Source organism: Chelonoidis abingdonii, chromosome 26 (assembly GCF_003597395.2).
Source record: "Chelonoidis abingdonii isolate Lonesome George chromosome 26, CheloAbing_2.0, whole genome shotgun sequence".
NCBI classification, from domain to species: Eukaryota; Metazoa; Chordata; order Testudines; family Testudinidae; genus Chelonoidis; species Chelonoidis abingdonii.
Window position 1 is genome coordinate 2,333,181 of NC_133794.1, and position 23,162 is coordinate 2,356,342.

The window sequence follows — 23,162 nt, forward strand, 5'->3', positions numbered from 1 at the left end:
GGAGAAAACCTGTATATCCTTGTGTTTGGGCACTGACTTGAAAGCCTAATATCCGTATGTATCCATAATTTGTCACATGAGTGTTAATAGAGACATTTCACTGTCATATTAATCACCAGTGTGTCACCAGCTTTCATAAAAGACTTTCCTCAATACATTTTTCTAGTACAGTAATAGTGTATATGACTCAATTGCTTATTCTTTGGGGATCAGACCCCTAATTGTCCTGGGGTGTTTGAACCCTGATTGTCACAAAGGTCCTTCAGCAAGCACTCTTAAGCAAACTAAACAGACACGAGATAAGAGGGAAGGTCCTGCGGATCAGTGACTGTTAAAAGATGGGAAACAAAGGGAAGGAATAAATGGTTTTCACTGTGGAGAGAGGGAAATAGTGGGCCAGGGAGCTGTACTGGGACCTGTGGTCTTCAACATATTCATAAATGATCTGGAAAAATGAGATGAACAGTGAAGTGGCAAAATTTGCAGACAGCACAAAATTACTCAAGCTAGGTTAAGTCCAAAGTTGACTGAAGTGTTACAAAGTGATCTCACTGACTGGGCAAGGAAACGACAGATTAAATTCGACCTTGATAAGTGAAAAGTAATGCACATTGGAAAATGAAATCCCAACTATATATAAAATGATGGGATCTAAATTAGCTGTGACCTCTTAAGAAAGAGATCTTGGTATCATCATGGATAGCTGTCTGAAAAAATCTGCTTAATGTATAGACTCAGTCAAAAAAGCGAACAGAATGTTAGGAACCACTAGGAAAGGGATAGAAAATAAGACAGAAAATGTCATAAAGCCACAATATAAATGGTAGAGGTTTCTAAAATCATAACTGGTGTGGAGAGAGTGAATAGGGAAGTGGCATTCACCCCATCACATAACACAAGAACTAACGATCAGCTGATGAAATGATTAGGCAGGAGGTTTAAACCAAAACAAGGAAGTACTTCTTCACACAGCCAACCTGTGGAACTCATTGCCGGGGGATGTTGTGAAGGCCAAATGTATAAATGAGTTCATAAAAGAATGAGCTATGTTCCTGGAGGACAGTTCCAGCAATGGCTATTAGCCAAGATGGTCAGGGACCCAGCCGCATGCTCTGGGTGTCCCTAAACCTCCGACTACCAGAAGTTGGGGCTGGATGACAGGAGAGGCATCACTCAAAAATGCCCTATTTTGTTCATTCCCTGTGAAGCATCTGGCACCAGCCACTGTTGGAAGGCAGGATCCTGGGCTAGATGGACCATTGGGCTGACCCAGTATGGCCATTCTTGTGTCATTATGGTCCCCCTGCCCTTGTGATTCTAAATATATTTCAATGGGCTTATTTATGGGAAGGGTTAAAGAGGGAGAGGAGCTTTTTTAGGTGGCGTGACAGAGTTAAATTAAACCTTAACTAGGTCTCTGAGTTGCTAAGGTAATACAAATAAATAAATAACAGGTCTGTCAAGCAATTAAAATTTGATATCGTGATTAATGGCCCTGTTAAACAATAATAAAATACCATTTATTTAAATATTTGTGGATGTTTTCCACATTTTCTAATATATTGATTTCAATTACAAGACAGAATACAGTGTGCAGTGCTCACTTTATATTTATTTTTTATTACAACTATTTGCACTGTAAAAAAACAGAAATAGTATTTTTCAATTCACCTAATACAAGTGCTGTAGTGCAATCTGTTTACCATGAAAGTTGAACTTACAAATGTAGAATTATGTACAAAAAAACTGCATTCAAGAATAAAAGCATGTAAAATTAAAGACCTTGCAAGTCCTACTTCTTGTTAAGCCAATCGCTCAGAGGAACAAGTTTGTTTACACTTGCAGGAGATAACACTACCCTGTTCTTGCTTGCAATGTCACCTGACAGTGAGAACAGGCGTTCTCATGGCACTGTTGTAGCTGGAATCACAAGATATTTACATGCCAGATGCACTAAAGATTCATATGTCCCTTCATGGCTCAACCACCATGCCGGGGGACATGCGTCCATGCTGATGATGTGCTCTGCTTGATAAGAATCCAAAGCAGAGCAGACCGACACATGTTCATTTTCATCATCTGAGTCAGATGCCACCACCAGAAGGTTGATTTTCTCTTTTGGTGGTTCAGGTTCTGTAGTTTCCGCACTGGAGTGTTGCTCTGTTAAGACTTCTGAAAGCATGCTCCGCACCTCAACCCCTCTCAGATTTTGGAAGGCACTTCAGATTCTTAAATCTTGGGCCGAGTGCTGTAGCTATCTTTAGAAATCTCACATTGGAACCTTCTTTGCGTTTTATGACATCTGCAGTGACAAGTGTTTTTAAAATGAACAACATGTGCTGGGTCATCATCTGAGACTGCTATAATATGAAATATATGGCAGAATGTGGGTAAAACAGAGCAGGAGACATATAATTCTCACCCAATTTGTTCAGTCACAAATTTAATTAACACATTTTTTTAACGAGCGTCATCAGCATGAAAGCATGTTCTCTGGAATGATGGCCAAGTCATGAAGGGACATATGCAGGGTGGGGTGGGGCCTTGGGGGAAGGGGTGGGGTTAGGTGGGGGTGGAGCCTGGGCGGAGCCAGGTGGAGCATTCTCCGGCAGGTTAAAAACTTGGCACCTGACGTTTCCACATTTTCAAAATGAAAGTTTCTTTTTTTTAGTTCCAAGCAACATCTCATTTTGAAATGTTCATGAATTTATAGAAAAAATGTAAAAATTTATTTTTAAAAGGTCAAAATTGGAATCAAGTATCGGAGGTAGCCATGTTAGCCTGGATCCACAAAAACAAGGAGTCTGGTGGCACTTTAAAGACTAACAAGATTTATTTGGGCATAAGCTTACGTGGGTAAAAAAAACACTTCTTCAGATGCAACGCTTCTAAATTATCAAAGCAAAATGTTCTGATTGACTCAATGGCTCAATATTTTTGGGGGTTATTCCACGAATTTTTGCTATTTTGACTTTCTAATCTGATTCGAGATCAGATGTGGAAAAAATTTCAAAATACCAAACCTTTGGAGGACAGTTTCCCACCCAACTCTAGTTGTGATCCCACTGGCTTTCAGCTCAGCGTTGCTTTATTGCCATTACAAGCAAGAGGAGTGTTGCCAAAGTGAGAAAGCTAAGCTGCTAGGCTTCATTTTAACCCCTTTCATGGCCTATCCCCACCCTACCTATCACCTCTTGTAATGTATCAAGGTATCACATCCACACCAAGTCCATCCTCTTTCCAGAAATGATGGCAGTCTTAAATGTTCATTTAAACTTTGTTTCCCCCACAAGCATCTTTGAGCATTCTCCAAGCATTTTCTCCTTCCAAGCCTTCCTTAAAATTCTTCTCTGCTGGGATGCTCATAAAAAAATTGATGGGATGTGGCTACTGATTTGAGATGATTAGTTTTTCATGCTAATCAGTATCATCTCATTGTTTCCTTGTGCTCCCCTCACCAGACGGCTGTTTATTTGATCACCTGCTACCTACTGTCTTGGTCTGTAAGTTCTTTGGAGCAGTGACTGTCTCCTTGTTATATGGTTGGGGCCTCCAAATGCTATTGCAAGACACCTAATAATCATGAATTAATTAGCGAGGGTTAGGCAGAGGTGTTGGGCTGTAGTGAGAGGTGCTCTCTTCTATGACTCAGCTGGAAGCCAAGGCTCCAGTGTGGTATGAGGAGGGTGCGGTGCAGATGCAGCTTTGTAGATGAGACATAAAATTGCAGCACCAAGCAGCTGTGGTTATGAAAAAGCCCCTGCTGTTTTGGCAAGTTGTGATGAATTATTATGTTCATAGTTCACCTGGCTCCAGCAGCGTCTATGTCAGGACCTTAAAAAATCTTTACTGGCATGTACATACTGAGCCTCAGAACCCCCCTGGGAAGCCCCACCCGTCCTTTGGAAAATCTAATGGGAATAGAATCAAGGGGTCCTGGCTCCCAGCTTTCCACTGCTCTAACCACTAGACTACACTTCCTCCTAGAGCCAGGATAGAACCTGGGGTCCTGGCTCCCAGCTGTAACTGCTAGACCAGGGATCGGCAACCTTTGGCACGTGGCTCGCCAGGGTAAGCCCCTTGGCAGGCTGGGATGGTCTGTTTACCTGCCGTGTCTGCAGGTTCGGCCGATTGTGGCTCCCACTGGCCGCGGTTCGCTGCTCCAGGCCAATGGGAGCTGCGGGAAGCAGTGTGGGCCAAAGGATGTGCTGGCCACTGCTTCCAACAGCCCCCATTGGCCTTGAGCTGCGAACTGCGGCCAGTGGGAGCTGCGATCGGCCGAACCTGCGGACGTGGCAGGTAAACAAACCAGCCTGGCCCACCAGGGGGCTTACCCTGGCAAGCCGCGAGCTGAAACTTGCCCATCCATGCTGGACCATCCCCTTCCAATCCCCCCCAGAGCTGAGCCTAGAACCTGGGGTCCTGGCTCCAACTGCTAGACCACCCCTCCCCACAATCCCTTCCAGAGTTGGGCCTAGAACCCAGGCGTCCTGGCTCCCAGGTGCACCCTTTCCATCGTCTCAGGTCAGGGGGTTCTCAAACTTCATTGCACCTTGACTCCCTTCTGACAACAAAAATTACTACATGACCGCAGAGAGGGGACGAAGCCTGAGCCCCCACCACCCCAGGCAGTGGGTTTAAACAGAATCCCAGCGGCTTCAGCCCCAGGTGGTGGGGTCAAGCTTCAGCCCCTGGCGACCCCATTAGAATGGGGTCACAACCCAGTTTGAGAATTAGGGATTTTGCCATTCACTGCCCCATGCTGCTGCAGAGCTGCTATACCCCACCCAAGAGGTGGCTGCAAGATAAAATCCTAGAGCATCCTGGGAATTGTAGTTCCAGCCAATGACGTCCAGGAAGGGGACGCCTCTATGGCTAGGCATCATGGGAAATATAGGTTATCCCTCGGGCTGATGGGAAATGTAGTTCAAGCCCAAGGCAGCATGGGAAACTCTACCATTGGTGCGCTTCCCTGTCAGTCTCAACACATATGGGCGGGGATAACTGACATCGAGCTCGTATTGGTTGACTTTCCCGGTAGGGGGCGGGTGTAATTGACGAGGTGGGCGATGATTCGCGGCGAGGCGGGGTCGCGGCGCGCCGATTGGCGGACCCGGAAGCAGGCGGGGGCGGAGGCTGAGTGGCCGGAACGGGACGAGGCGGGGCGGGGCGGCCAGCCGGTGCCCAGGGATGTTCGGCCGGAGTCGGGGGCGGCCCGCGGCCTCGGGGGGGCTGGGGCGGCTCCTCCCGCTGCTGCTGCTGCTGCTGCTGCTGCTGGGGGAGCGCCGGGGCCGGATCCACCGCCTTGGATTGCTGACGGTCAGCCGGCCTGGGGAACCGACCGACCCGGAGCACTCCCCTCCCCTCCCCGGGATCGGACCGGACCACTCCCCTCCCTCCCCGGAATCGGAACCGGACCCTTCCCTCCCTCCCGGATCGGACCGGACCGAAACCCTCCCCCTCCCGGATCGGACCGGTCCGGACCCTCCCCTCCCCCGGGTACGGACCGGACCGGATCCTCCCCTCCGCTCCCCCTCCCCGGGATCGGCCGATCCTTCCCCCCTCCCCCTCCCCCGGATCGGACCGGATCCTTCCCCTCCCCTCCCCCTCCCCCGGAATCTCGGACCGGGACCAGGACCCCTCCCCCACAGGATCAGACCGGACTGGACACGGACCTCCCCCTCCCCTCCCCAGAGAACTGGACTGGACCCCATCCCTCTCATCAGCGGACCGACCGACCCCCCCCGCCCAGGGATCAGCCGGACCTTGCCCCGGTAACAAGCACCGCACCCCCGTCCCACCATCCTGTGGAAGGACCTCGAACCACCCCCCCCTTGAGGCCAACTCCTGAGCTGGGAACCCCTCCCCTGGGACAGGACTGGACCACCCTCGGGTGGGGGGTCATAATCCCAGGATGGGACTCCCTGACCCTCAGGACTTGACCAACCCCATCCGACCCTGGGATGGGACCGACCTGCCTGGGCTTTGGGCACTCCCCACAACCCGCAGCTGGCATGAGACCGACCACCCCACCACCCCTGGCTTTGAGCTTCCTGGCCCCCCGGCTGTCCTCTCCCCAATCTGGGGCGTCCACTGCATGATCCTCCTAAAACCCCCTGCTAATCTCCCCTCACCCTTGCTGGGGCTTGAACTACCCTTGGGAACACCCCCGGGAATCTCCCTGAGTCCTTCCTCCCTCACATCCTCACCTTCCCCAGCCCAGGGCTGGGACCCACCAGTTCTCCCCAGCAGCTCGTGATCCCCTCCAGCCTCCATCTCTCCCATCCCTGCCTCAGTTACTCCTTCCCCATCATCCACTTGGGCCCTTCCACATCATCACTGCCCCCACCCCACTATCCCCTCTCCCTCTCCTTCCCATGGCACTTGGTCCTAACCACCTCCTCCTTTGGTGACCCCTAACGCAGCCGCAGTTCCTGGACTTCCAGGTGGAAATGCTCTGAGAACACAGCGGTGGGTGAGAGGGGGGCCTGGGTAGCTGGGGGACCTTATGTGGACAAGGCCATTGGTGTTGGGGGGGATCACCAGATGAGGCCTGGGGGAAGTCCAGGGCAGATCTGAGTTTGCATTGTGTTGAAACAATGTCACATGAAGGCGTAAGAGGCTGATTGTCCAACGCTTGGGCTGTGGTTACGTGTGTGGGCAGCCCAACGTTTCTGGGGTGTGGAAGCCCAGATAAGGAACAGGGGGTTGGCCCCTCAGGCCTGGGCAGCTGAGAAGGGTGTCAGCCACGTTTTCCAAGCTTTCTGTTTTATTTCAGTACGTGGATGATGATGTTTGCGTTTCAGTTGCTAAATAAACATGTGAACTCATTGGCTACGTGGGGGGTTGCTTTCTTTCCAAATCTGCTGGATAAAGACACGGTCCTGATCTCACCTCATTCACCCCAGCTGCCCCCCCATTCTCCTCACCCAACTCCCCCGTCCCCCAAACCTGTTCTTCTCCCTCCACTGCTCCCTCTCCTCTGACACATCCTAGTCTGATCTGGGGGCAGGAGAGCTATATTTTCATTACAAACAGACCAGAGCTCAGGTCTAACATTCATGTGCGCTCGGAGGGGGTGCCGGTATCTGGGGTTGGATTTGCCCCCTTAACAGAGATCGGAGCTGGCTAGGAAGCTTGGATCCAGGTGTGAGCTTCCCTACGAGCTGGGAGGAGTGCTCAGTTCTCAGGCTTTGATTTAGGCAGCGTCACAGCTGACTCCCTTCTCTGGGAGAAAAACATGGCTCAGATCCTGGGCTCAGTCCCGCTCTGAGCCTGTCTGGGGCTGAGCAGTGAACTCGTCTTCTTTAAGCAGCTGTGTCAATGGGAGCAGCCCATCACTGCAGTTTGTGAGCTGGGTTAGATTTAGAGCAGGCGCATCCCTCTGGGTCACCATGTTGCCACGTCCCAGGTGACCCTGTGTGACGAAATGGCACTTGACTGATGCAGACACGTGATCTGGATCCAAAAACCGCTAATCTCGCTCCTGGTTCAGCCTCTGCTCACCCTGCGCCTCTGGAGTCACTTCCTCTTCTTAAGGGGAAGCAATTCTGATGCCTCTGCAGCTTGCGAGGTGAGATAAATCTGTCTAGCCAAGGGTGGAAGAGGCGTGCCGGGCCCCACTCATCTCTCTGGCTGGCTGCACCAGCGTGACTGAAAAGGCCACCTCGAGGCTTGGCCCCCTGGCTGGAGGCTGCTGCGTGGGGCTGCCCCTTGTTTCTCATTCGGGGGAGTGGCGTGTTTTGCTGCTGTTGCTAGCCAGCTTAATAGGCTTGGTCGTGTGATGGCTTCCTGCCTCATCTATTTCAGGGCGAGAAGAGGGCTGACATCCATTTGAACACCTTCGGCTTCTACGCAAATGGCTCCCTGGAGGTGAACGTGAGCCGGCTGCATCTCAGCCTTGGCAGCGCCAAGCAGGACAAGCCTTGGGTAAACACCGCGGCTCTTCTCAGGAGCACTCAGTCATAGTAGTTCGTGGTGCACGCCAGGGAGCGACCACCCTCCACCCCCCTGTGATTCCCAAGGAGACTGTGGGTATGAATGGCACCGTGCCAGGGCGCTTCACACCTGCGGGGTGCTCCTGCAGTGAATCTAGCATTCTCACCAATGGGAGCAGAGATAGCTGGGTGGAGCTAAACTTCAGGTCTGAGACACCTGCTCTCCTGGGTTCAAATCAGGCAGAGGAAGAATGACCCTAGCCTACAGCTGGGAGATCAGTTGTGTGCTCTGCCACCGACTTCCTATGTGACCTTGGGCAAGTCACTTAGATGGAGAATAGAGGCCCAGAGAGATACTTAAGGGGGGGGGGGGGAAGATGTTAACAGCACTTGGAAGGTTAAATACATGAAATATTGTGAGGTCGTGTGTGTGTGTGTGTGTGTGTGGGTCGTTTAAGTACCTAAGGCAGATCAGATCCCTGGCTCTGGCCTATACCCTCCATTAGGCCAGCTGGGGGAGGGACGATAGAGGCAGCCACCCGAATTAGAGCCTGAGTTAACTCTGTGACTGAAGTGAAGACCTACCCTAGACCCGTGGTCTCCAACCTTTTTGTGGCCAGTAGCACATTCATGTTTTCAGAAGTGTGTGGCAGGCGCCAACAATTTTTCAAGGCTTATTTTGTATTTGTACATTAAATAATACAAAGAAAATCATATTTAATGTTACATAAGATATGAATCGAGAGAGAAACCGTGAGGACAGAGAACACTGGTGCCCGCAGCCCCGGAGTTCTCTGTCCCCAGCAGGCGCGGGGCCGCGGCTTCTCTTTAGCTTAAGCTGTGGCCCCATGCCTGCCTGGGACCGAGAACGCTGGCGCCTGCAGCCCTGGAGTTCTCTGTTCCTGGCAGGTGCAGGGCTGTGGCTTGTCTCCCCTGCTGGGCACTAGGTGGGCACACATAAATACTCTGGTGGGTGCCATGGTGCCCACAGGCACCATGTTGGGGACTGCTGGTAGAAGCAGCCAGCAGGGCTCCCCCTCCAAGGGGCTGTCCATAATAATAATGAGAGATACCTATCTCCTAGAACTGGATGGGACCTTGAAAGATCATTGAGTCCAGCCCCCTGCCTTCACTAGCAGGACCAAGTACTGATTTTTGCCCCAGATCCCTAGGTGGCCCCCTCAAAGACTGAACTCACAACCCTAGGGTTAGTAGGCCAATGTTCAAGCCACTGAGCTATCCCTGTCTCCCCCCATCTGTAATCCATTAGGGGCTCGGTGGATCCCTTAATTTGTTGGGTTTCAGTGTTCCAAGGGTGGGTGGGTTTTAACATGTTTTTTGAAGTTGATCAAATAACTTATGGACAGCCCCCAACACTCAGTTCATCTGGTAAGAAATCCAAGTAGCCGAATACCTTCGGGCCTTCTGGAGCTGATCAGCGAGCTGGGGTGGAGGGCCGTAACTGCATCATGGGGCATCTTCATGCCTTGTATGGGAGACACTGTGGCTGGCTGCCCCCCTCGCAGAGCTTCTGTGCCTGCCCCACCTGAGCCTTCCCCATCTGCCGCAGGCTCAGGGTTCTGCCCCTCGCTGGTGGAGATGGGCTTGATTATAACAGATTAATCCTTTTTATTTCCAGGTTGGCTTCAGCTTGTCCAGGACGAGGATTCGCGAGGCTCTCTCCTACCCAGTGAGTTGCCATTCTCTGTGTGTGCATGAACTCTTCAGAGTTTGTTTGGGAAGCAGTGGTATTCTGGGGAGGGCCTGTTTTCAGGGGGCAAGTCCTGCTCAATGGGTGATGTGTTTCTCTTGAGTGACTCCTTCTGGCCGATCCCCTGAGCGCTGCTGACTGGCTTCACTGCATGGAACCCAGACGGGTTCTCTAGGGCTCAGCTGTTGTAAAGGAATCCGGAAGGGGGAATATCCAGAATCTGCCATCAGTTACCTCTGGGAGCCACTGGAAAGACTGGCTCTAGGGGAAGTGAATGTGAATCAGTCCCTTGGAGAGGCAGCAGGGCCTAGTGGGTAGCGCTCTGGACTTGAAGTTGATGGGACCTCAGTTCTATTCCCAGCTGTGCCACTGACCTGTTGAGTGTCACATCCCCTCCCTCCCTGTGTCTCGGCTATTTAGATTGTAAGCTCTCTGAGGCAGAGACTGTCTCTTACTATGTACGGCATCTGACACAGCAGGGCCCTGATTTGAGGCCTAGTGTAAATCCTGATGGTGGTAATTAAGATAGCTTGTACTCGTGTTTTTTGTCTGATCTGACGGGGGGCCAGTTTTCCTCTCTGCAGGGAAAGGAATCTCATAACTGCACCTTGGAACAAACCGGATCGGAGTCACGGATCCTCTTCCTCATTGATGTCAAACAGAAAAAGCAAGTGAAATTCTGTCTGTGCTTATATATATTTCATTGGACTCCTCATCTGGCCTCCCGCTAAATTGACTGGAGCCATTAATGGCAAATTAGCCTAGTACTTAGACTCTTCCGGGTCCAGGGATCAGAGCAGCCCCTAGCAAATATACAGACAGCTCGTGTTGTCACCAGCACTGGCTGCAACCACTCCTGATATCAGGTGGTATGTGAGAACCGTGTGAGAGATGACTGGGATTAGAGAGGGAATAAATAAGGAGATGTGATAATGGTGTATAAATTAGTGAGTGAATGGTAGACAGAAGATCAGTCAGGTGCTCCTACGTATCTGCGTGTAACAGGAGGTTACACAGTGAAATGGAAAAGGCAGCAGATAAATCAAACTGCTACTTTTACTCTGAGCACTACACCCTCCCATCCCTCTCCCAGCTGGGAGTAGAACCCAGGAGTCTTGGCTGCCAGTTATAACCACACATTCCTCTCCGAGAGCTAGGAACAGAACCCAGGAGTCCTGGCCCCCAACGACCGACTAAACTACCCTTTGCATAACTGATCTCGCCCCCTCTCCACATCCCTTCTGACTCTTGGAGGCGATCCCATCTCTACTGTGTCACGCCCCCTGTACTGACGCTCGGTTCTGTCCTTTCAGGGTCCAAGTGCGGCAGCTCGGCGAGCAGAAGAAGCTGCAGATTTATTCCGGTCTGCTCCCCGAGGTGCAGAATGGGGGCTCAGATAGCAAGGACCAGGCTGCTGCCAATAAAGGTGAGGGAGACTGGAAGCGGCTTAGACACCCACGTCTTGCTTCTCCTATTTGCCTGGAGTTAAGCGGCCTTCTCCATGCTGCTTAAGAAGCAGCTCGTTTTCTCCCTAACGAGAGCGCTGCAGTTAATTGCTTAACGCGGCAGGTGCATCTGATCCTGCTAGGATTGTCCCATGCTCTCAATATGTAATTCGGTGTGCTTCTGGGGTACCTTTGTTCCAAGGCTCTCAAAGCGCTAGGGGGAACATGGCCAGATTACAGACATGGAGGGACCCCACTGCTTGAAATGCAGCCATCTCTGGGGTGGAATGTGGCAGCTATTTAATAGCCACCCAGCACTGGCACTCATGTTTAGGACAGGACGTTGAGGCTACCTCATTCCAAGGAGGCAGGTCATTGTTGTTCTATCCCAGCCACAGCTGCGATGGAGGCCCTATCGTGTTGGGTGTTGTTTTTTTGGGGAGCAATAGATGCAAGGGCCTGAAAGGAGGTGGCGAGGGGCTCCCAGCCTGAGTCTCGCTAGCAGGAGCTGGAGTTAATGGCATCTAGTCCATGACGAAGGGGTGTGTTCGTTCTTCCAGGCACAGAAGGACAGCAGAAAGCACCTGGTAAAGCGCCTGATGCGGATGACTCCCAGAAGAAGACAGCGGCCGAAGGCAAGCAGGTAAATGCCCTTCAGGGACTGAGCCGAGGGCAGTTCCCAGGCAGCTGTGCCAGGTCACCGGGCTTCCGCCAACCCAGCCGGTGCCTGCTGCCTCCTCATTCCAGCGCTGTCCTCTCTGCAGAGCCCAGGGAGCCAACTGCCCGTTGTGGGGCAGAGAGGCTGGGGAGAGGGGTAGACTTCAGGGGGCTTTGGGGAAGCGGGCAGCGATAGAGTCCTGGTCGTTGCTCACGCCAGCATGACAAGCAGCCCTAGCCCCCAGACCAGCAGCGGGGAACTGTAGCACGGCTGAGCCACAGTAAGCCAGGATCTGGGTGATCCCCGGGCAGAGCAAGCCCCGCTCGTTCCTCCTCTCCCACATGTGGCAGGCGACTCCAGCTCTGTGTGCATTGGTCCTTACTGGTCTTTCTCGTGCAGCAGGATTCCAGCCACGGAGGGGAAAGTCTGTTCCTAGATCTAGACAGCGTGAACGACTCCTACAACTTCAGCGTAAGCGTCGCCTGGCTGGATGGAGGAAGGGCCTTCCTGGAACAAGCCAACAGCTCATGTTCTTCCCCTGTGTCATTGTCCCGTTCCCCCCACCCCCCATCAGACCTGGGGGCCCATCTGGCCTGGCATTCCCCACCCCCTCCAGTCAGACCTGTGGGCCCATGTGGCTTGGCATTCCCCGCCCCTGCCAATCAGATCTGGGGGCCCATCTGGCCTTGCATTCCCCACCCCCACCAGTCAGACCTGTGGGCCCATGTGGCCTGGCATCTCCCCACCCTCACTTCCAAGGCAGGTCAGCCTGTCCCGACTATCCTGGTATCTCTGCTTCCCTGTAGCCTGTTCCCCTCCCCTCCCTGCCACATCAGATCAAATAAGTGGCCTGGTCCAATGGCATCCCACCTCCTGCTGTGTGGGACGAGGCCATTGGTTGGCCTGGTCTGGTATCCCTACGTCCTTGCTCAATGGGCCTGGACCCAGCTGGCCTATCTTGGCCAATGAAGGCTGCGCAGTGCTCCTTAGAATCGCTGCTGAGTTGACTTGCTCCCCACTTTTCCAGGGCCAGAATGGGCTGCAGCCCAGGGAGGGAGGGGCAGAGCCCCAGGGGTCTTAATGTATCTGTAATGGGAACTCCACTGAGCAGGGGGGTATCCTCAGCCTGTCTCCTGCAATGAGTCAGCCTGGATAGCTCCGATCAGAGCCCTGACTGGTAACTCGGGTCTCCCGGGGTCTCTCCTGCTCTGTCCTTGCAGTTCCACGTAGTGATCGGCTCGGAGGCGGAAGGGCTGTACAACCTCAACTTTCACAACTGCCACAACAGAGCCCCGGCAAACCAGATGCCGTACGACATCACCGTAAGTGTGCATGCGGGAGACGGTCGTCCCCCCTCCCTCCAGCAGAGGCAGCAGAGTTCTAATCCTCTGGTACAGACTTCCCCTCTCTGCCTCCGGCGGATTAGAAAGCAGAGTAAAGCACTGGTCTGGGACTCAGGAGACCTGGGTCCTATTCCCTGAGTAAGCCACTTTCCCCCCCTCCGTGCCTCAGTTTCCCCATCTGTAAAATGGAGATAATGATGCTGACCTCCTCTGCAAAGTGCTTTGAGTTAGATATTTGTATTGCTGTAGTGCCTAGGAGCCCCAGTCATGGCCCAGGACCCTCCTGTGCTTGGTGCTGCACAGACACAAAACGCAAAGCCAGTCCCTGCCCCAAAGACCTGGCAACCTAAGTAGAAGCCCAGGTGCTCAGATACCCTACACAGAGCCCCAAATGCTTGTCATACTGCCATGGACTGGATGAATGGGTTACGAGGGATCCTTACCGGGCTGTGGTCTACAAGTGTCTGGGATTCGAACCCAGATCTTCAGTGTTCCAGTTCAGGGCTTTATCCACCAGGCACAGCTAGTCTAGAGCAAACTGTGGGGCCGCCACACATCTCCAAAGCCGCAGCATGCGAGGGAGTTTGTCATACATCCTCGGTCTGTGTTTGTTGGTTCCAGTCCCATCAGCCTCTCTCTGCACCCCTGCTGTGGCAGATCAGACCAGCGAACCCCTCTAGCCTGGTAGCCCCCCCTGCATGTTGGATCAGCTCATTGGTCCATCCAGTGTTCCCCCACCTCTCCAGACCAACGCAAGGGGCCCCTCTAGCCTGGTGCTCCCCTGGATCAGATCTCCTGGCGTCCCTGTGCGGTGGGATGTTTTTTTTCAGTCGGCATTTCCCACAGGCGTAGCTCCCGCTCTGCCTCTGCTTTGCAGGTGATGATCCGAGAGAAGAACCCGGACGGGTACCTGTCGGCTGCCGAGATCCCCCTCATCAAACTCTACCTGGTCATGTCCGCCTGCTTCCTGGCCGCGGCCACCGTGTGGGTCTACTTCCTCTGCCAGCACAAGTGAGCCCCGCCTCTGTGATCGGCTGTGTCCACACTGCTTTCCCCGGGGCAGGCAGCCTTCCTGTCTGTTGTTCCCCACCCTGCCCCCTTTCCACCCCCAGAACCGCCATGGGCATCAGCCTGATTGCGTCTCTCTACCCGCAGGTTCAGCGTGTTCAAAATCCACTGGCTCATGGCTGCCTTAGCATATACCAAGGCCCTTTCACTCCTCTTTCACAGCGTAAGTAGCCAGCTATGCCGATGCAGGGGGGCCCAGTGACAAAGGGCTTGAGAGACCTGGGCGCTAGCCATTGGCCTCCTGGCTGATCTTGGGCCAGCTGTGCCTCCCTGCCTCAGTTTCCCCATCTATGAAATGGGAATGATGCTGCCAAGTGCTTTGAGATCCATAGATGAAAAGTGCTCTGAGCGAGGTGTTTGCAGTATGGTCACTCTTCGGAGCCCCAGCCATGGACCAAAGCCCCATTGCGCTAGGTGCGGGACGCACACCGAAAGCTGGTAGAGCCTGGTGTTATTGGACAGCAGCCATACTGGGTTCACTGCAGTCAGGCTCCTCGTCCTCAGCTTAGCGGGCGTGTCCCTGTCTAAGAGGTGAAATGTGCCCATGGCCTGCTGGCTTGGGGATTGGGTATGGCTGGGGAAGACGCTAGCCTGTAAGGTGTTAACCTGAATCCAGCACCCCTTGAAAAGCCTCGGTGCAAACTGAGCATGCTGGACTGACTGATTCTGGGGTCCTCTCTGTTCTCAGCGCGCTGGCAGGGACAGTGTCCCCCTCCCTCCGTACAAGCCTGTGTCACCCCTACTAAGAATCTCTGACCTTTCTCAGGGACGGGCTGATCTACCCACAGGAAGACAATGATGTCTTTGGCATGCGGGGCTGAGACCCATCAAACTCATCTCATGCACTGGCTGCCCGACCGCTGTCTCGCGATGGCAGTTAGTTACCCTGCTGGGCAGGGCTGTTGGCACAGAGGTGAATGGCTCTGAGCCCCCCTGGCTTTGCCACCAGCTCCCAAACAGGCAGATGGACTTTGGGTGGCTATGGTAGCCGTTCTCCCAGCCTGTCTAGCCAGAATCAGGAAGCTCCAACTGAAACCCCGTTCTATGTCCTCTCTCTCTCTCTCAGATCAACTATTATTTCATTAATACCGAGGGTCACCCGATCGAGAGCTTAGCCGTCATGTACTTCGTGACCCACCTGTAAGTGCAGAGCGTCTGGTTACAGGGACTACGCGGAGGGAACATATTCTGTGATATTCTATAGCCCGGCATCATGGCTAGCTGCGGGATGGGGGCCCTAGAGGAACTGACGGATAAGCGGGGAGCTTTCAAGTATTGTAGTCCTAGTTTCTCCCACCAGGGGGCACTGGCTGGGGTGTGGTGCTTGCCACCACTGGGAGGGTTGCTGGGGAGGTCTCGCTGCTACGGTCCTCCCAGCAGGAGGCGCCCTGGAGAGTGTCGTAGGACATTGATTGCATGGAGCTGATAATTGCAGGGGAGAGTGTAGGAAGGCTGGCTCTGGGCGGAGCTCTTAGCCGCTCCAATCCCAGTCTCTCCCAGTAGGGGGCGCTGTATAGAGCGGGGCAGGAGCACTGGCTGTGGTGGAAGCTCCTGGATACTGCAGATCCAACCTCTCCCAGCAGGGGGCACTGTGGGGGGCAGGGGCAGTTGTGCAGGGGAGGGAGAGTGTCCCAGTTTCTTCAGTCCCAGCACATTGTGGCTCAAGAAACACAGCCTCTCCGTGACTCGCCCTGGGCCAGCCCTGCCTCCTAGAACAGGGCACCCGCCTGAGTTGCCTCTGGGTGCCTTACAGGCTGAAGGGCGCCCTGCTCTTCATCACCATCGCTCTGATCGGGACAGGCTGGGCCTTCATCAAGTACATCCTATCGGACAAAGAGAAGAAGCTCTTCGTGATTGTCATCCCCCTGCAGGTGCGGGACGTGATGGCTGCGGGGAGCTGGCTACAAAGCGGCCACTTCTGCGGGCGGCCATCTCCTTGCCATTCTGCCTTCAAAGCCAGAGCGGTGCTGGGTGGGGACGTTGGGTTGGAGTGGGGCTTCTGGATCTGGTTCTGTCCGGGCTTCTTTCAGGCTCCCGGCTTTGAAAGCGAATGATTCGGGGAAGCAATTCCCTTGGTGAAGCACCGTCAGCTCATGGACAGAGCCCTGGGCAGGACCTTGGGAGACGTGGGGTCTGCTTCCTGCTCCGTCCCTTGTCAGCTGGCTGACTTTGGCCAAGTTGCTTCCCCTCCTACCCGCCATCCGTGCCTCAGTTTACCCATGTGTGAAATGGGGATGATGGTCCTGTCCTTCCTTGCAGAAGCGCTTGGAGATCTCCAGATGAAAAGTGCTAAATAAGAGCCAGGTGATAGCGCCCTGCTCTCCGGGCAACATCCTGCACCGGGCAACGCGCGTCTTGGCAAGCGGGGGGAAGATACAGGGCACACGCAGGGGTGGCAGGTATTTGGGCAGCGACGGTTAGTGCCCGCCTGCAGGATGCCCGCCAGGGACTGTGAAGTCCCTTCATCACCCACCTTTCCCATTGCACAGGTGCTGGCAAACATCGCTTACATTATCATCGAGTCCTCGGAGGAGGGGAGCAGTGACTATGCCTCCTGGAAGCAGATCCTCTTCCTGGTGGATCTGCTCTGCTGCGGCGCCATCCTCTTCCCCGTGGTGTGGTAAGAGCCAGGCCCACCTCGGCGGCGGTACTGCCTTGGGTTGGGAACCCGCCAGGTCTCACAAGCTGAGCTGGGTCAGTGTTTGGATGGGAGATGGAGGAAAACTGCGGGGTGGGGGTGTCAGTAGGCGGCGTTCTCCCAAGTCAGCGGTGACTCCGATGCTGCTGTATTGCTGGATGGGGGGTTAGTAGGGGGTGATCTCCCCTTAGAATCAGCACTGACCCCACGGTGCTATGGGGGACTGTCACGGATGCATGTGTGGAAGATGCTGGAGAAGCCCACGGTGGTATAAATTATAAAGGGAAGTCCGTCTCTCTGGGGCCCCCCCCCATTGGTCCCCATGGGAAGTGTCCAGTGCAGAGGGCTGTCCCAGCAGTGCACACTAACCTGGGGGGTTGACACAGTGTTGGGGATCGATGGGACCATTGAAAGCTTCATGGGGTGGGGCAGGGGGTGCGAAACTTCCCACAATCCCATGGGAGTCATTGCTTTGGCTTGGCCATGTCCCCACGGTGGTGATCTTTGCATCCTGCCCCTGTGGGCCATGGGCCCAGTGGGCTTGTCTGCTCCGGGCCAGTGGAGTTGCCCCTGGGAAACGCGGCTCCAGAGCCGAGGGTGGGAACTGCTGAGCATCTGTTTGTCCGTCCGCAGGTCCATCCGCCACCTTCAGGAGGCCTCCAGCACAGATGGCAAAGGTGAGTCCGTCTCGGCTTCCTCCCAAGAAGCCCAGCTGCTCCCCCCACCCCCTCACGCTGAGGGGGCTCTGTCCCCCTCTGTCCCCCTGATCTGGAGCCTGCTCCCAGCACCGTGTGACAAACTCGCCTTGTTTTATTTCCAGCTGCCACAAACCTGGCAAAACTGAAGCTTTTCAGACATTACTACGTAATGGTAGGTGCCTCCGGCCCTGGCTCCTCTCTCAGGGACACTGGCAGTGCCAGCGCTGTCTGCGTGACGGGACCGGGACCCTGCCCGCGGCCTCAGTTGCTTTCTTTCTCTCTCTCTCCCCTCTTCCAGGTGGTCTGTTACATTTACTTCTCCCGCGTCATTGCCATCCTGCTCAAATTCACTGTCCCCTTCCAGTGGCAGTGGCTCTACGAGGTGAGGAGGAGGGGAGGGGGGCAGGATTCCTGGGTTCTGTTCCTAGCAGTGTCACTGATCCACTCTAAGATCCATATTGGCAAGACGGGGGACATCTCCCTCCCTCCCAGCTGGGCTCTGGACGTGAGCGGTGGTGAAGTGCTGTGAGAGCCATCGGTGAGGCGCTGTATTGTATAGGCCAGATTTTCTTGCCTCTGGACTGGAAGTGGTGACTGGGGATCTGCAATGCTTTGCTTACCCTGCAGCCCACCCAGCTGGGACTGTGAGCTGGTGCTAAGCAGACATCTGCTGGGCCACTACTTGGCTAGGAGACCACCAGGGAGAACCCAGCTGCTTTGAGAAATGCTGTCAGCCGTGGCACTCTTCCGGCTGGTACCAGGGGGTGCTGTGCTGCACTCGGTCAGATTTCATGTAAATCCAAGAGTCTGAGATAGCTGCAGCCATTTCAACAGCCTCCCTTTCCCAGGTCAGTTTCCTGCCCAAATTCCAGGGTAGGCAATACACATTCAGGCCTCATTTTTTCTTTATCACTCACTGTGTGATTCTTCCCTTCCCATCCTAAAGTGTTGCTGTGCGCTGTTATGTCCCACCCCAGAGCCTGCTGCATTTCAGCAGCAGCTGCACTGGTCTTGGACTCCGCTCGCTAGGCCTGAGGACCCTTCTTTCCTTCCTTGCAGCTCCTGGTCGAAGTATCCACCTTGGTTTTCTTCATCCTAACGGGATACAAGTTCCGCCCGGCTTCGAACAACCCTTATCTACAGCTGCCCCAAGAGGATGAGGAGGACGAGGAGGAACTGCAAATGAATCAGGTGTAAGCAGCTGGATCTCTGGGTGGGGCTGAGAAGAGGGAAGTCAGGCTCATTTTCAGTCATACTGGGGCTGGGGGAGGCGGTGAGCAGGGAAACTCGCCCACCTTGTCTGTCGAACATCCTGGGACCAACAGGGCTACAACCAGTTTGCCTACGTAGAATAGCTATTTGAGTCTGAGTTATTCTGGGTCAGTTCTTCCCCCCGTGTGTGAACCTGATGAGTAGGCTTGGCAGAATTTGATGTTTATGGTTTTGATGAATAATAGCAATGTTTGTTTTTAAAGTATTTTCCCTTCAGTTTTATCACTTTTAAATGTTCACAAGGAAAATCGAGGAGGGGCAGACAATCATTAGCTAATGATGTGGCCGTTGAAATTGCCATTAAAGTTTTAAATGCCAATTGGCAACGTTCCGTGGCAAAATTTACCGAGTAAATAGCCTTCGATCAAACTCTGAGGTCTTGAGCTGCATTTTTCTTTCTTTGCCTCTGTTATCAATGAAAATATTTGTGTTGGGGGGGGATGTTGGGCGAAATCCACCTTCGACGTTTACCAGTAAAAATCGAATCCTTCCAAGCTCTCCTGTGGAGGTCAGACTAGATCAGTGGGTTTTCAGATGTTTTTTCCTGGTGATCCAGTTGAAGAAAATCGTCAATGCGTGCGACCCAATGGAACTGGGGATGAGGGGTTTGGGGTATGAGAGGGGGCCCAGGGCTGGGGCAGGGGGTTGGGGTGCTGGAGGGGGTCAGGGCTCTGGGTTGGGGCAGAGGATTGGGGTGTGGGGGTGAAGGCTGTGGGGTGGAGCTCAGAATGAGGGGTTTGGGGTGCAGGAGGGGGCTCCAGGTTTGGGGGGGGCTCAGGGCTGGGGCAGGGGGTTGGGGTGCAGTAGGAGATCAGGGCTCTGGGCTAGGGGTGAAGGCTCTTGGGTGGGGCCAGGGATGAGGGAGTTGGGGTACAGGAAGGGGCTCTGGGTTTCGGGGGGGGGTCAGGGTTGGGACAGGGGGATTGGGTCACAGGGTTGGGGCACAGGCTTACCTTTGGTGGCTTCTGGTCAGCAGCACAGCCAGGGTGCAGGAGCAGACTTCCCACCTGTCCTGACACCGTGGACCGTGCTGCGCCCCAGAAGTGGCCAACAGTAGGTCTGGCTCCTAGGCGGAGGCACGCAAGTGGCTCCCCCCAACAGACACTGCTCCCACCCCGACTCTCATTGGCCGGGAACCAGCCAATGGGAGTGCAGAGCTTGTACTGGGGGCTATGGCCCCCCGCCTATGAGCCGGACCTGTTGCTGGCCACCTCCAGGGTGCAGCGTGGTCTCAGAACAGGTAGGGACTATTTGTTTTTACTGGCTGGCCGCCAGGGTCCCTGGCAGCTGAGCAAGGCGACCCAGTGCCTTGCATTCCATGATCCAAACTTTGAAAACCACTCGACTAGATCCTGAGGTTCCCTTCTGACCTCAAAGTCCGAGTCATCTAGCTCCTGCTCCACAGTGCCCTCTGTTCTGTGTCAGGGCAAGTTCCAGGTGCTAGGTGTAGCGGGTGTTACTGCTTTCCATAAGGGAGGGCGAATCTTAGCAACCTGCCATGATACCCCTGCAGTTCCAGGAGCTGCAGGACCCTTGCTTGGGCTGTAGAGGAAGCAGCCAGATTTGATCCATCCCCTCAGAGTCTGGGGTCATGTGCCTCGCTTTCTCTCTGCAGGGTCACAGAAGCCGGCGTCCATGAGGGTCTCTCCAAGCTGAAGAAGAGCAGGGCCCCCCGCGAGGCGGTGTGAGGCCTATCCACCCAGACTGTCGCTAGCACTCGGGCCGTGGGGAGGCCGCCGGGTCCAAGCCTGCGGCCCGGCCGAAGATTCCCAAGCAGGACAGAGAAATCTGGGGTTTTGTGTTGAATTCCTGCCTCTCTGCTCCCCTGCCCCACCTTGTGGCAGTGCTAAGAACTGCATGGCCCTGTGCAATTCCAGCAGCTGTTCCCAGAACCAGGCCTGTTCTCCGGACTGCAGGAAGTTCAGACGAACTCTGGATGGCTGCTGTCTCTTGTACCGGGCGGGGGGTGGGGACTTTAGCCCTTCTCCTTCAAGAGTGGTTTCCAGACCCAATTCATGCATTCCTGCTGCTGGCTTAGATGCATCCTCCACCAGCAGCCCCCACCCTCACCGACTCTCCTACCCCCTTCTCCTTCACTCCATTGACTAGCTGGGGCCGACCAGCTTGCCTAGCAAAGGTGGAGGTGGCCTTAAACACCAACATCTGGCTGGGGTCAAAAAGGTCGTGTACCAGTGGGGTGAGTCGATAGATCATTCCCGGGCAGAGGAGAAAAAAGTCGCAATCTTCAGCTGAGACTAAGAGCTCACCAGCCTGAGGGTTGCTGGTGGTGCTGAGCAACAGGCCAGGATCTAAGACAACATCTGAGCAGTGATGCTTGGCTCACGCTCATCTGGATCTCAGTGGCACCCTGAAAGGTGTGGTACCCTTTAGCTGTGGGCCATGGTTTTCACTCTAGCAGTAGTGGTGCCTCCTTCCTGGGGAAAAGCAGTTTTTCAGAGGCATGCTGCCCCTGGCTTCTTGCTAGACCCTGTCGGGTGGTGGGTTCAGGTGTTGTTCTAGCACCAGTTGGGACCTCAGGGCTTGCGTCTTGGTGGCACTTGCCTCACGCTTCTGTCTGCTCTGCCGATCTCCCCAGGGGCTGGCTTTGTTCTTGCTCAGACCCTGGCACTAGATCCTGCAGGCTCGGCTCCTGCCCTTGGTTACCTGCGCAGCTCTGTGGAAACTGGGGTTCAGCCTTTAAAGGGAGCGAGCTGGGGCTGACGGAGGAGAGAACCCGGCTTAATTTAGCTCCCTGTGAGCTGGGGCAACCACCTTGCTCCTCCAGTGGAACAAGCCTCTTTAACCCTAGACACAGGGTAGATGGGACCCACTGTATCCCTGCTGCGATCGGCTCAACACCCCTGGAACAGCAGGCCCGGAGCTGCCGTGCACCAGTCTAAAGGCAGGCGCTAACAGTGCAAGGCCAGGAATGATTTTGGGACCAGGCCCCCGCTTGTGACACTAGCGGAGTTCAGGTCGGGGTAGAATAGCCGGTGTCCTGATCTTAAATGCATTTATACAACCTGCCCAGTGGCTGCAATGTTGGGGAGGGGACCTCCCCACAAAGGAGATCCTACTGCCTCTCTCTGGCTGCCTCTGTTACTCTACTGAATAACTCTGCCCTGGGTTGTGATGCCCTTGTAAGTGGGGGGGCTCACCCCCCCCCCCCACCTATTGGTACTGGATGGGTAGCTGGGAAGACTACGGCTACAAAAATGCAGAAAAGCTCACCGCCCCCCCCCCCCCCCCACCTATTGATTTAAATTCCTCATTACTGGGAACAGTGATTGTCACACTCTTACGTCTCAGTAGATCCCCTATTGTCTCAGCAGGGTTGGATCAACATGCCCACGGTGAAAGGAGTTCCTTGGCTTCGTTGTAACTTGCTGCACTGCCTGCCGCGGGAGGTCTCTGGCTTTGTCTTAGGGGGGTGGGTGGGTTCTGTGCATTCCACGCTCATGTATAAATGGCCCTTTCCGTATCTTGGCTCTGGCTTATCATTCATTTGGGTAAAACAGCTGCTTTGGGACTGCGGCTTTTCGAGCATGGAGCGTGTGACGGTGGCCTGGACGGAGTGTCGTGACTTGGTCCTAAAGCCGTGTTCATCCTAAAGCACATAGTATCCAGTTATGGTCTGGGCTCTACAGTGGAAGGACCTGAGCCTGATCCATCAGTCCTGGTGCCTGCCTGGGCAGGAGGGCTGAAGGCTCAGCCCCTGCCTCTCTCGGACAGGCATCGGCTCAGCGTTCAGGTCCCCGTACCCATCAGTACCCAGAGGAATCCTGGGTGTGCAGCATGTTGCATATATGCTAGGAAGAAGATGGCACCACTAACGCCATCAGGTATTTAATGTGCTGAGGCTGGTCTCGGGTGATGCTTGCATGGCTGCAATAGGCCTCCCTGCCTGCCTGCAGTGGTGCTGCACCACAGGAATGTGGCCATGGAAGCAATTGATCATACATATGACTGCAACCCTCCAGGGTCATTATGATCTACAAGGTCACAACAGCACAGCCCCCAGTGTGGGTTATGGCCCTGAGGCTCTCACCCCTCTGATCTAGACCAGGGAGCTTCAACAGGTTCCCAGCTGGCAGTGTCAGTTTCACCAGCTAAGTGTGAGTTGCTGGCTTCCAGGCTGTGTCGCTCCAGGATCAAGGGGTGGGTTGGAGGGTGGCTGCTGGGGGGAGGGATTGTGCTCTCTTCAATGGGGTAGAGCCCTAAGCACAAGAGGGCTTCTCTAGGCTATCATGATATCACCAGGGTTCATATACAGCCACCCTGATCCTGCCTCTGCCACAGGCTTCCTGCACGGCCATAGGCACCTCACTCAGCCACTCTGTGCCTGTTTCCTGTATATAAAAGGTGGAGAACAGCCCTACCCTGCAGCCCCAA

At 54.4% G+C, this 23,162-nt stretch overlaps 1 protein-coding gene across 6 annotated transcripts; it reads left to right on the plus strand.

Annotated features, from left to right (window-relative positions):
* The first annotated feature begins 5,152 nt into the window (after positions 1–5,152).
* GPR108 (G protein-coupled receptor 108) lies at positions 5,153–22,251 on the plus strand. Of its 6 annotated transcripts, none has more exons than XM_075061153.1 (19): positions 5,153–5,217; positions 7,810–7,929; positions 9,577–9,627; positions 10,218–10,315; positions 10,962–11,074; positions 11,654–11,736; positions 12,151–12,222; positions 12,972–13,073; positions 13,972–14,105; positions 14,250–14,325; positions 15,229–15,302; positions 15,916–16,033; positions 16,652–16,782; positions 17,434–17,477; positions 17,621–17,670; positions 17,797–17,880; positions 18,558–18,691; positions 20,386–21,922; positions 21,997–22,251. In XM_075061153.1, exons 1-18 carry the CDS (start codon positions 5,191–5,193, stop codon positions 20,456–20,458), a joined length of 1,584 nt encoding a protein of 527 aa, XP_074917254.1. In that variant the 5' UTR covers positions 5,153–5,190; the 3' UTR covers positions 20,459–21,922; positions 21,997–22,251. The 6 variants fall into 6 exon arrangements, with proteins under 6 accessions (XP_074917254.1, XP_074917255.1, XP_032639223.1 ...); XM_075061154.1 differs by having other exon boundaries at positions 10,233–10,315; XM_032783332.2 differs by having other exon boundaries at positions 5,155–5,319.
* The last annotated feature ends 911 nt before the right edge of the window (positions 22,252–23,162 follow it).

Coding starts and splice junctions, on each gene's coding strand:
- GPR108 (XM_032783332.2), top strand. CDS start 5,191: ATGTTCGGCCGGAGTCGGGGGCGGCCCGCGGCCTCGGGGGGGCTGGGG. Junction 7,930..9,576: donor CCAAGCAGGACAAGCCTTGG/GTAAACACCGCG, acceptor TTTTATTTCCAG/GTTGGCTTCAGCTTGTCCAG. Junction 17,671..17,796: donor TCAGACATTACTACGTAATG/GTAGGTGCCTCC, acceptor CCCCTCTTCCAG/GTGGTCTGTTACATTTACTT.